At 47.7% G+C, this 13,310-nt stretch overlaps 2 protein-coding genes across 5 annotated transcripts in view; one reads left to right on the top strand and one right to left on the bottom strand.

The window, feature by feature from the left end:
• LOC110202029 (protein FAM228B-like) overlaps positions 1-4,650 on the bottom strand; it is a 39,243-nt gene extending 34,593 nt beyond the window's left edge. Inside the window, exons 1-2 of the mRNA XM_078148904.1 lie at positions 4,459-4,650; positions 3,234-3,291 (exon numbers count right to left, since the gene is read on the bottom strand). Of these exons, the coding sequence (XP_078005030.1) occupies positions 3,234-3,291; positions 4,459-4,650 (250 nt within the window). The remainder of the gene's footprint in view (positions 1-3,233; positions 3,292-4,458) is intronic.
• A 4,858-nt stretch (positions 4,651-9,508) lies between these two features.
• Positions 9,509-13,310, top strand: part of PFN4 (profilin family member 4) — a 56,735-nt gene continuing 52,933 nt past the window's right edge. The window contains exon 1 of one of the 4 annotated variants that reach the window (XM_078149213.1): positions 9,509-9,596. The gene's annotated coding sequence lies outside the window, so the exon portion shown is untranslated. Of the gene's footprint in view, positions 9,597-9,774; positions 10,575-13,310 lie in introns of those variants that run through there. The other 3 variants (XM_078149212.1, XM_078149214.1, XM_078149211.1) reach the window with 3 other exon arrangements.

The raw sequence follows: 13,310 nt of genomic DNA on the forward strand, positions 1-13,310 counted from the left end.
TTCATGGTGGGGCCAGGCCCATGTGGTAAGTATGATAACACTACCAAAATTCACCCATGGATTGAGTGCTATAGCAACCAAACAACCCAAGGACCGCTTGAAAAAATAACGACCTTCACTGGGAGGAAGGAGAGGTAAAAAACTTCTATGGAAACCATGAAAAAGAAAAACCAGTAGGAATGCAGGGAGCCCCACACAGCCAGATCCCAAACTACAGAATAAAAGAAAGCTGAAATCATGGTCCAAAAGGGAGATCAGGGGAACCTATGAGACTACCTGCTCACAAAAGGCACCATGATGGGGTAGGGGACACGCATACAAGTGACTGTCATGTAAGAAAGGGGCCGTGTCTTCAAAAAATTAGAGGAAAAAAGAAGAAAGTTGGTTTAAGATCTGGAGCTGGGGGTCCCAAACACGAAGGAGACATCTGCAGACATCGTGCAGCCCTCAAGGGACAAGAAGGCTTTCTTTCCATCAATCATTCTTGTGCCGAGAATTGACACAAATCAATAAATTAGGTGGAGACCCATCATTCCCAACAGAGAAGGGGCCAAAGAATAGGAACAAATAGTTGGGGGGAAAGAAAAGGAAATTCTCGGCAGCTATCTGGGGAAATATCCCCTAACACGAACAATAATTTTAGAAAGGTGAATCGAAGCAATTCTGAGATCTGACCTCATACCCAGAAAACTGGCAAAGATTATGGTAAATGTTGGGAAAAGTCCCTGTCAGAGTGGGAAGGCAATACGATAATACACTCTTGGTGGAGCTTTGGATCAGTTCAACTATCCAGAAAAACAATCTGGAACCTGCCAGAAATGTGAGTTGTCCCTACCCTTGGATCTCATTACTGCGCACAGACCCTACAGGTGTTCAATAAGCATTTCTGAAGCACCTACTGTGTGCCAGGCCCTGGAAATACAAATACAGATGTTGGGTGGCCCTACCCCCAAGGAACCTGCATTCTAATGGGGAGGAGATACATAGGAACATTCACAGGGATTAGGGGTAGCCCCATCAGACAGTCGGTCGCCTTCCCCTTTCCTATAGCAATGGTCAGCAAGAGGTGAGAAGGGAATGGCGCTGTGGTGTGGCAACAGTGCAGATGGAAAGGTACCCCACCATGGTACCACCAGAGTGTGGCTGACTGTGCCCTGCACCTGGTCTGCCATCATGACCAACACTGTCACAGCATCACCCTCTGCAGTGGGCAGCTGAACCAACTGTGTGTGCCAGTACAGGGAGAAATCCACCTTCCTCCTGCATCCAGGGCTGGGCTTCAGGCCTCAGCCTGTGCCCACCTCAAGCATCCCCCATGGGCAAGTCTCTCCTGAGGTCTCCCTTTTGGAGAGGGACCCAGGAGGGCCAAAGTTCATTCTGGTCTGGCTGCCTGTCCCCAGTAGAATGAAAGCTCTCAGAGGCCAGGGGTTGCCTTTCTTTCTGCCTTTGTATTCCTAGCACTTAGCAGTGCCTGGCATACAGTAAGCACTTAATAAATGCTTGTTGCCTGCCATTATTGGGCCATAAGAAAGCATGAATTTGAGGAACTCAGAGAGAGGTCTGTAAGACCTGATAGTGAAGCAGCCAGAAACCCAGGAGAGCAGCATCCACCCTGACTGCGACAACCTGAATGGAAAACGAGAGGACAAGACGCCCTGAGTGCGCGTCAGCCCCGCTGCACGGGCAGCTAGGGTCCCCAGCCGGTGCCGCCTCCATCTTCCCAGCAGGGTTCTCCCCCAGGGTGAGCCGTCCACATTTGCTTTGGTCAAATAGCTGGTCTAGAACACTTCCCCTGGAAGTCCATGGCGCACTCCCACCAGGACACAGCGTCCAACTTGGAGACCCTTCCTGGGGGTTGCTATGCTGAGCACGTGGAGGTGCCGTCTGTCACCTGCCCAGACACCGGGTCACCTGTCCAGGAGCCTAAAGGAAAAGCCTACATCCCCTGCCCAGGAGACACCTCCTCGGGCTCTTAGATAGCCCTGCTCTCTCTCTCTGTCTCTCCCTCTCCTGTCTCTGTCTCCCTCTCTCTGTCTCTCCTTTCTGTATCTCCCCCTTCTTGTCTCTGTCTCTTTTCTGTCTCCTCTCTGTCTCTCTCTATATCTTTGTCTCTTTCTGTCTCCTCTCTGTCTCTTTTCTGTCTCCTCTCTGTCTCTCTCTATATCTTTGTCTCTTTCTGTCTCCTCTCTGTCTCCCTCTCTCTTTTCTGTCTCTCCTCTCTCTTTCTCCCCCTCCTGTCTCTGTCTCCCTCTGTCTCTCTCCCCTGTCTCTTCCCCCTCCTGTCTCTGTCTCTTCTCTGTCTCCCTCTCTGTCTCTCTCTACCACTGTCTCTATCTTCTGTCTCCCCTCTGTCTCTTCATCTCTGTCTCCTGTCTCTCTCTCCCTCTGTCTCTTCCCCCTCCTGTCTCTGTCTCTCTCTCCCTCTGTCTCTTCCCGGTCCTGTCTCTGTCTCTCTGTCTCCTCTCTGTCTCTCTCTACCACTGTCTCTATCTCCTCTCTGTCTGTCTCTTTGTCTCTCTCTGTGTCTCTCTTTCTGTCTCTTCTCTTCTCTCTGTCTCTCCTCTCTGTCTTTCTCTATCTCCTCTCTGTCTCTGTCTGTCTCTCTGTCCCGCTCTTTCCTGGCTTCTCACCTGTTCCAACCTCTCCTTGCTGCTGAGGGAGCTCCCTAGTTTAGATAACCAGCAGGCCTGCTTCCCGGGTTTACTCTAGCTACTGCCTTTGAAGACTTTTCACCTTAGTCTGAAGACTTTGATTAGTTGAGGTTAATTGTTCTCAGCTGATACAGGTGTCATCCCTGACTTGAGGAGAGCCTGGTGGTTAAATTGTCAGGGTGAGTGTGTTCACACCTCTCAAATCCCACACCTACCAGTCAGGGCTTGATTTCTTGTTTTGTTGATTGCCTAGACTTTAAAAAGTGATGGAAACAAGGCTAATGGGGTCGATTAAACTTAAAAAAGTGTGCCTTGCCTACATTTTCCCTCAGAGAGTCAGTTGTTAACCCCTCACCAGCACACCTGGGGAAGGCAATTCCATGAACTCATCACCTCCTCTTCTGTACTTGGAGGGACCCCTCTAGACTCCAGAGGGAAGCCCAGCCCTCACACATGGCGACAGCAGCTCCATTTCATGGTGGGAGAGGGGGAGGAAGGGACTCATATTGAAAAATAATGGTTTTGTCAGAAAATAAAAAGAAAAACATTTTTAAAAAAAGAATAATGAGGTGAATTCCTTACCTGAGGGATTCCTAACACTTTCCGAGTCTTCACATTCTGAGACCCCAAGAATTCTGACCTGACCAATGAGAAAAGCTTTCATTGAGAGCTGATTCTTGTCATTATGGACCCTAACCACAAGAGCTGGCCACAGTTCTTTGCCAGAGCCCAGAGGTGGAGTAGTTTCATGAAAACCACTCTTAGCCATCACACTCCATAGCCAGTCAGCACAGATGGGGCAAGGGCAGGCCGGTACATGGTGAAAATGCCCCCCCCGAACCCAACACACTGACCATCATCTCTGAGAGAGGAGAAACCAGGGGAAAGCAAGCAGCCTCTCAAAGCATCTGCTTTCCAGCACCATCCCCCCATCCTCCTGACAACTGTCAGCAATGCCAGGAGGGTCCCAGAAAAGTTCACGGGGACAGAGAATACACGTGATGCCGCCCCTGAGGTAAGGGGGCAGAGAAACAGTGCATTTCTCCTTAGACTCAGTTTTCCTGTCTGAGGGCCAGGGCCCATCCTGAGGTTCCCTCTGCTTGAAGGATACAAGTCTGTCCTGAGAGGAAGAATGAAACCTTTGTCCATCCTGAGATGAACCATGTTCCTCAGACAGAAATTTCCCTCCGGATGTCTGCATTCTCATCCACCCCATGGGCTGTCATCACCCCTGTGCAGACAGCTCTCTACACCCAGCCTTCTTCTCTCCAGAATCATTCATTAAGCACCTGGGATGTGAAGCATGGGTGGGGTTACAAAAACAAAAATGAAAACAGGTCCTGCCTTCCAAGAGCCTGTATTCTGGTGTGGAAAAGAGGCAGACGGCTAAGGAAAACCAATCAATTAACGAGCATTTATTATATGATGACTATTTGCTAAGGCATTGCGCCAATGCTGGAGGGGTGAAGACAAAAAACAAACAGGAACTTCCAGTTTCTCCACCTCCTCAATCTCCCATGCCCTTGACCTTCACTCCACCTACACACACACACACACACACACACACACACACACACACACACACACACACACACATACACACCTCCTGGCTGTTCCTCCGGGCACTTTCTCTGGCTGTGCCCCACACCTGGGATACTCCCCTGGCTCCCTTCAAATCCCTGCTAAAATCCCCCTGATCACATCATCATTCTCAAGGGCTTGCCCTCCATGACACAGACCCCAGAAATGCCTTCCTTCAGCCCCAGGGATGTGTCTTACTCTCCCTAACCCTGTTCTTCATCCTCACCTTGACTTCGACTCCCCCTGCTCTGGCCCCATTTTCTGCCCTTGGTGAATCAGGCCAACTCTGCATTCTCCTCTTTGCCTTGGCCCTATTGTCAAATCCCAACCCTGGACTGCTCCCACTATCTGCCTCCTTTGCTTCATCGCTACTGAAGGAGGCTAGAGGAAGTTCCAAAACCTTCTCCTCTTTCCCCATGTTACTCCCTCCCCCTGCCCACAGAGCTGAAACCCTCCAGTCATACTTTCCTGAAAAAAACCATTGAGAGGCAGCTAGATAGAGAGATGGGCTAGGAGTCGGGCATTTACTAGTTTTCTAAGCCTAACTCAATTTGTCTGCCCCAATTTCCTCATCTATAAAATGGGCATAATAGCATAAATGCTTGTTTCTTTCCTTTCTATCTCCTCCTTCCTTCACTCTAAGCCAAACCTCTCTACATTTGCCTTTGGCTCTCTCCCCTTCCCATCTCCTTAGCAGAGACTCCTTCCCTACTGCCCATGGTCATTCCGTGTCTCCTACTCACCTGTTCCCAGCTACATCGGTCCTCCCTCTCACCACTAGCCTCCTTAAGAAGGGTGTCCTGTGAGTCTGGGCAAGGAGGGCTTCAGACTCCTCAGCTGATGGCCTCTAAGGCCCTTTTCAGTTCTGAATCTAGGACTGTGTGGGGATGGTTGCCCAAGTGATTTTTCCAGAGTGTGTGTCTAAGTACATCACTTACTCAGTCAACAACCACTCATTAAGCACTACACTAAAGAAGGAATCATAAAACCTGTACATGTACAAGCGTAAAGGAATCACAGCGAGTTGGGGGAGGGGGAGCAATAGCTGCTGGCATTGGAACTAAGCATTGTAGGTAGGGGTCAGCCAAGACAAAGGCTAGGAGACCAGTAAGGAAAGGTGGGGTGGGGGGGCAGTGGGTGTGGTTAGGTAATAAAGGGCTTCGAATGCCAAACAGGATTTTGTTTTTGACCCTGGAGGTGATGGGGAACCACTGGGATTTACTTATTGTAGGGGTAAAGGGCTGACATTGATGGGACTTATAATTTTGGAAAATCATTTTAGTGGCTGATTGGAGGATGGACTGGCAGATGAGATGAGGCAGGTAGCCCCCATCCCCAATCAGGGTATTGCAATAGTCCAGGAGAGAGGGAATGAGGGCCTTCACCAGGGTGGGGGCAGTGTCAAAGAAGAAAAGAGGGCATGTAGGAGAGACATTATGAAGGGAGAAACCACAAAATTTGGCCATGGATTCATTCCTGCACTGAGGAAGAAGCTCCTAGTTTTGAGTCTCTGACTCAAACCTCCAACCCCACAATCACATTGTACTGACTTTTTGTCTACTTTGCATATAATTCTGGAAATGAGTTTGTATCCTCTAGCCCTGTCCTCCTAAAGTAAGCCACATGAGGGCAGGGATTTTGCCAGCTAGATGATATCCCATATGGATCCCAAACTCAACATGTCCAAAACTGAACTAAACCCAAAGCCGCTCCCCCCTCTTCCCTTCCCTATTACTGTAGAAGGTACCACCATCCAGGACTCCTCACCCTCTCTCACCATTCTCCCCATCTCCAAGCTGTGGCCAAAGCCTGTCAATTTCACCTCTGTACCACCTCTGGTCAATTTCACCTCTGTAGCCTCTCTCTTGTTGACTTCACTTCTACAGCAGCTGGCCAGTATGCCCCCCTTCTTCTCTCTAATGCTGCCCCCACCCTGGTGCAGACCCTTATCTCCTCACACCTGGACTATGGCAATAGTTGCTAGGGGGTTTGCCTCAAGTCTCTCCCTACTCCAGTCCATCCTCCATTCAGTCATCAAGGGGATTTTTCTAAAATGTAGGTCTGACCATGTCACATCCTATTCAATAAACTCCAGGAGTTCCCTGTTGCACCCAGGATCAAATACAAAAAGCTGTTTGGTTTTCAAAGCCTTTCATAACCTGCCCCCCTCCACCTTTCCATTCTTCTTACACTTGACTCCCCTCCACAGAATCTACTGTCCTGTGCCTTTTCTCTGGCTACCCCCCCCCCCACCTGGAATGCTCCCTCTCCTCATCCCAGCCTCCTGGATTCCTGTAAGCCCCAATTAAAATCTGGTTTCCACAGAAGCCTTTTCTGATCCTCCTTAATGTCTGTGCCTTCCTTTGGTAGATTATTTGCTATTTATCCTGTCTACATCTTGTTTGTACACGATTGTTTGCTTGCTGTCTCCCACAGTGGACTGAGAGCTCCTGAAGGGCAAGGACTGTCTTTGGCCTTTATTCTCTGGCACTCAATAAAGGGACTTAATAAATATTTATTGAGTATCTTTATATCTCCCCAGTAGCTGACTCAGGGCATGGCACAAGGTATAAAGGTTTGCATGCAGAAATGAATGAATGACAGAACCAGTGAATGTCCTTATAAATGAATACCTGCATGAATGAATGGGTGGATGAATGAACAAATGAATGGATTAATGAGTGGCATGGATGAATGACCAAATAGATGAATGAATGAATGAATGCCCTTTTAAATTAATACCTATATGAATGCACGAACAAATGAATAGATGAATGAAAGAATGGAGAAATGAGTTTTTATAAATGAATACCCACATGAATGAATGAACAAATTAATGGATAAACAAGTGAATGAACAATGAATTTTTAAAAATGAAGGAATGAATGCTCTTATATTTGGAAGGCTGCAAGAAAAAGTAAATGAATGAACAAATAAATGAATGGATGAAAAATAAAAGAATGAATGCTCTTATAAATGAGTACCCACATGAATGGATGGATGAAGGAATGAGTGAATTAACAATGAATGAATAAATGCCCTTATAATTGAATAGCTGCAAGAATGAATGAACAAATGAATGGATGAATGAATGAATGAGTAAATGAACAATAAAAGAATGAAGGAATGGATGCCCTTATAAATGGATACCTGCAAGAATGAATGAATGGATGAACAAATGAATGGGTAAATGAATGAATAACTGAATGAAAGAATGAAGGAATGAATGTTCTTATAAATGAATATCTGCATGAATTAATGAGTGAGCAATGAATAAAAGAACAAACGCATGCTCTTATAAATGAACACCTGTAATGAATGAATGGATGGATGGATGAACAAATAAATGCATGCATGAATAAGTGAGTGAATGAATAAAAGGATAAAGGAATGAATGCTCTTACAATGAATACCCACAAGAATGAATGAATGGATGAACAAATGAATGGGTGAATGGATGAATGAATAAGTGAATGAGCAAATGAATGAACAATGAATAAAAGAATGGAGGAATAAACACCCTTATAAGTGAATGCCCACAACAGTGAATGAACAATTGAATGGATGGATGAACAAATGAAGGAAAGAAGGAAGGAAAGAAGGAATGCTCTCTTATAAGTGTTTTTGTTGTTTGTCCTTCTTTCTTAAAGAAGATGATGGCAAGTGAACTGGATTTAAAGTGAGGGAAGGCTGTGCAAAGTCACCAGCCTCACCTCTCCTCTGAAGCCATCTGGGTCCAGTGGCAAGATATAGATCAGACTGGACATGGTCCCTGATGAAGTGGGAGACCTTGGCCTTTTTAAGTTAGGGTCTTTCCCAGGTCTCAGTTCGAGTGAGGTCCATTCAGTGATTAAGGCTAGATAAGAAATAAGGCAAAGAATGGCCTCTTTTACCTAGTTAAAAAAAAATCGGAGCGGAAAAGACCCTCAGGGTTTCTGGCTCAAACAGTTGCTATTTACATTCATTCTGAGCCATCAGGACCCAAACAATGACCATCTGGAGCTTGGGACTTATTGTTGGCCAATCAATGAGAGCCAGAATCACTTGGGTCCTTAAGAAAGAAATCTAGGGGGCAGATATGTGTGATGCTGCGCAAGTCACTTAACCCCAATTGCCTCACACACAAAAAAATTCTAGCCCATAAGATACCCACAAGAATGGATGGTTGGAAAAAAAATAAAAATAAATAAAAATTAAAAAAGAATGGATGGCTGGATGCCCTTTTAAGTGAGTATCAGCATGAATAAATGGATGAACAAATGAGTGGATGAAAGAATGAACAATGAATAAAAGAATGAAGGAATGAATGCCCTTATAAGTGAATATTGCAAGAGTGAATGAACAGGTGAATAAATGAATGAATGAATAAGCAAACGAAGAAATGATTGCTCTCATAAATGCTCACATGAACGAATGGGTGAATGAGTGAATGAAAAAACGAATGAATACCTGCAAGAACTAATGGATGAACAAATGTATGGATAGGTGAATTAAAGAATGAAGGATGAATGTGCTTACATGTGAATACCTCCATAAATGGAGGAATGATTGAGAGAGTGAACAACAGATGAAAGAACAAATGAATGCGAGCCCTTGTAACTGAATGGATGGACAAGTGGTTGAATGAATGAACGAGTGAATGAGCAAATAAATGAACAATGAATAAAAGAACGAAGGAATGAATGAAGACATGAATAAACGAACGAACGAACGGATGGTGCTGACGGGGCTGCGGGCACCACCCACCCACCAGCAGCTCCTGGAAGCCAGGGGCTTTTTGCGTGGAACTCCTTCTCTCAAACTCTGCCGGGTCCCCCCTGGCCAGCAGGAGGCGCTCTATAAAAACTCCGTGCGGCAGGGAGCGGGCAGGACTCCGGCAGGGAGAGGGACGGGGCTACTAGAGGTTGCTGCCTGCGAGACCAGAGGCCGCCCCACTCTCTGGGTTGGCTCGGCTCCACAGCCCGCCCCCTCGGTCCCTATGGCGACGAGAGACGTCCCGCCTTCCGGACTGGCACTGTCCGCAGCAAATGGGAGCCAGCGCAGCCCGGCCAGCCCTCACATTGCGTCTCTCCCCGCCCCAAGGAACTGTCTCTACTATCCCGCGAACTCTTCTTGCTGGACCGCCCCCCATCTCCATGGTGACGAGGGCGGGCATCTCCCCAGATGGCAGGAATGGCACCTTCTCCAGCCAATGGGCGGCGGCTCGCTCCCCGCAGCCCTTCCACCACGGTCCGTCCCGCGAGCGTGGCTCGCGGCCTCGCAGCCTCACGCAGGCTCCCTTGGGGGAGCGGCCCCCACCCGCCTTGTCCCTGGGGGCCCGGCCCTCGGACCTCGGACCTGAGACTACGACGGAGCCCGTCCTAGGTAGGCAGCACACGGTAGTCTCGACCTCGTCGTCTGCGTGGTCGGGGCGTCCCTCGTTGTTTCCATGGGGACCGTGGGCGGGCTTTGTTTGGCACCAGGGGAGCCGCCAGGGGCGGGGGAGGATGGACCCGCCCATGTGCTCCGGGGAGAGGGGAGGACGGGCCGGCCCACGCGCCGAGACGGGGGAAGACAGGGCATAAGTTGGAGGCACCCGGGAAACAGCCGTGATGGGACGGACGGTTCCATTGCTTAGCGGTGTTCCACGGGTCAGTTTGTGTGGCCGCCGGTCCGTGCTGTTTGGAATGGTCAGTGTTCGGGGACTGCTCGAGGCCGCTGGTCAGCATTGTTGGTTTTGGTCAGTGTCATCCTGACGCGTCTGTTGTGATTGGACGAGGGACGTTGTCCGGTTCGTCTGGTCTGGCCCACACCATTGGGTCAGATCGTCCGGGCCCTTGCGAGCCAGTGGCCGGAAGCCTGCGCGCCACTCACTGCCGGGGCCTGTGACCGTGCGGTTTCCCCGTGTCCGGCGCGGGGCACGCTCCCCATCGGTGCGGGGGGACCGGCGCGCATCGCGGGTCTGCGGGTCCCAAAGGCTTCTTCAGGCGGGTAGGCGCTGCTACATTGTTACAAAGAAGCAGCGCTGGCCCAGCCCGAGCGCCCTGGGTCCGCGCAAGCCCTGCCCGGCGTCTAGCGGTGCCTTAGAAGGGGCACCGGGAACGGCTGCCCTGAGTGGATCGGAGCCGCAGAATTCTCTCGTGGAGTGATCGTTAGGGGGAGATGCTGAGGAAGAGAGCCTTTGAACTTTGAACTAACTCTCCCTGAAGTGTCACATCCGCTAGCCAGTGGTTTGGGCTGCTCCGCGCCGTTGGCCAGTATGGTTGGATCTGGTCTCTTCCATTGGTCAGTGTTTGCTAAGACAGGTCAGCACCATTGAGCAGCGGTGTTAGTCAGTGACATTGGATAATACTGGCAGGACTGGTAAGTAATACTGGTCTTGGTTTGTCCTGGGAAAAACAAACTTAAACAAGGGCTCATTGTTGTTAAGACTACTCAGGGGAAGGAGAAGGGATTAAGTATTTACACAGCACCTACTACCTGCCAGCCTTTGCTAAGCAACTTAAAAATATTATTTTATTTGATTGTCACAATAAACCTTTGGAAATAGGTGCTGTTATCCCTATTTTACAGCTGAGGAAGCCAAGGCAAATAGCAGTTAAGTGATTTGCCCACGGTCACACAGCTAGTCAATGTCACAGGTCACATTTGAACTCATGTCTTGTTGACTCTATGTACTAGGCCACCTAGCTGCCCCAGCTTCCGTGTTCTATGCAGTGCCATTGGTCATTGTGACTTGGAATGATCGGTTCCATCATTCAGTGATTTGAGACTGCTCAGTGCAGTGAGTCAGTGTTGCTGGAACTGGTCAGCGCCATTGGTCAGAGGTATTGGTCCTAGCCAGTTTAAAGCCATAGCCACCCAAAGACATTGGCCCTGCCAAATGATCCAGCATTAGAAATGAATATTACTTTATGGATAGAAATGACATGAAAGAAGCTGTGAAATCAAACATTGATACCCCACCGTCATTTCGTATCATTTATCAATTATTGATTGAGAGTTGTACTTAATCCCTGGAATCTGTCCTTAGGGATCAGATTGAGATTGACTGTACAGGTCTAGTAGCTGCTCTGGGCTACAGCCTGAAGAAGCGGGGGAGGGGAGGAGATGGCTCTCGTGGACTTTCTCTAGGGAGTTGTTCAGCTCTGCATTTCCCCCATTGCTGTAGATTCTGGAGAGCCCCTCTAACAAGTCGGGATGATGAAGCAAATTGTGTACCCTCCTCTTCACTTTCTCATAGACAAATCCTATCTTAGTTTGGTTTGCCTTGCTGGACCACATTGTGTGACCAACTGTAGAAAAAGCTGCTCCGATTGTCAGAAGGATCCCTGGCTGCGGAGGGGCTTGCTGGTCTTGCTAGCAAATTGATCGTGCTCGGAATTTGTGCCTGTTTCTCTTTCTTGCAGATGTTCATGATGACAAAGCACGACCATCTGCTTTGCTCCCTTTGGCCCATGGGACTTCCATTTGCTCGGCAGCTGAAATCTTCCCAAAATGGTCTCCCCCATTAGAAAGTAAGCTCTTGGAGAGCAGGGAATGTCTCCGATGCTGAGCACAGTCTTGGCACAGAGCAAGCACTTAATCCACTTTAATAAACGCTGGTCTATTGGCCAGCTTATGCTGAGACCTGTTAGCACTGTCGGTCTTTGTTATTGGAAGTGGGCAAAGCCACTGGTCAGTGATATTGGGGCTGAGCACAGGGAGTGACTGAACAAATCAGTGAGATACTGTGGTGCCTCCAGCAACGATGAAGGGGCAGTGTTACAGAAACCTGGGAATTTGTATGAAGTGAGTAGAATGAGCAGAACGCTTAGTGTGATAACAACAGTATTGTCAGCGCTTCTGAAAGGTGTAAGAATTCATCGCTGCAGGGTCAGCTGCTGTTCTGGAGACTCCTGGTGATGCATGCTCCCTTTCCCAAGAGAGGGGACGCACTCATGGAGGCTAAAAGGATGTGGCCAGCGTGGGAACCTGGTGTGCTTCTCTGGATGGATTTGCTACAAAGGTTTTGTTGTTCTCTTATCTTTCAGTGTGGGGTGAGGAGGTGGGCAAAAGAGAAAGTAGGTTTTTCTTTAATCTGACTTAAAAATTGAGGTTGAGCAGCAAGCACTGCTGGTCAGTTTGGTTGTCCCTTTCCCACATCTCCTTGGACCCACCTCCCCAGTGCAGGGAATCCTGATCCAGGAAGAGCTGAACAAAGCCCATAAATCACTGGCTTAGCTGAACCTGTTCTTCCAGAATCTGAAGCTAGATTAATTCAATTCAATTAAGTTCAACAAAAATTTCATAAGGGTCTAATAGATTGGAGGCCTTGGTACTGGGATAAACCAAAGTAAAAATGAAACTGCCCATGCCCACAGGAAGTTTAATGTAATTAAAATTATTGGATTCTCTCAAAAGTTAGCTATAAAAGGTGGTGCACATTGCATGCATTTTAGAACTTTTTCAAAGTATTGCTCAGTTGTGCTGATTTTTTCCTCATTCTTTTGAAATACTGTTTGTTCTAGGAGATGGCTCTTGGGGAAGGGGAAGGATACTAGGGAAAATTATGGTGAGCCAAAGACATCAATTAAAACTTATTTAAAATTTTTTTAAATTAACTATGTAAACAAATTCTCAGGTCCCCTTTACATCAGTTTCTTTTCTTTTTTTTAATAGTATTTTGGTTTTTTCCAATTACGTGTAAAGACAGTTTTAAAAATTATTATTATTTTTTTTGGTGAGGCAGTCGGGGTTAAGTGACTTGCCCAGAGTCACACAGCTAGTGAGTTTTATGGGTCTGAGGTCACATCTGAACTCAGGTCCTCCTGACTCCAGGGCCGGTGCTCTATCAATCAGTACATGAGTTAATTTCAAGTTTTAAAAAGCCAGTATTTGAAGTGTGTCTATAGATGTACACATGTACACATAAACACATATAAAATCATAACATGTATATTATATAATTATGATATGACTTCTTGTAATTACGTTTGTAGATTTGTGTTTATATGGACCTGTCTGCAAATGTAAATGGTTCTTAGAGATGGCTCCCCACAGCTTACTTGGGTGCGCTTGTCCTGCCTCTCTTGTTCCTTCCTTGTTTCCTCTTCAGTT

Source organism: Phascolarctos cinereus, unplaced genomic scaffold (assembly GCF_003287225.1).
Source record: "Phascolarctos cinereus isolate Bilbo 61053 unplaced genomic scaffold, phaCin_HiC Scaffold_2;HRSCAF=192, whole genome shotgun sequence".
NCBI classification, from domain to species: Eukaryota; Metazoa; Chordata; class Mammalia; order Diprotodontia; family Phascolarctidae; genus Phascolarctos; species Phascolarctos cinereus.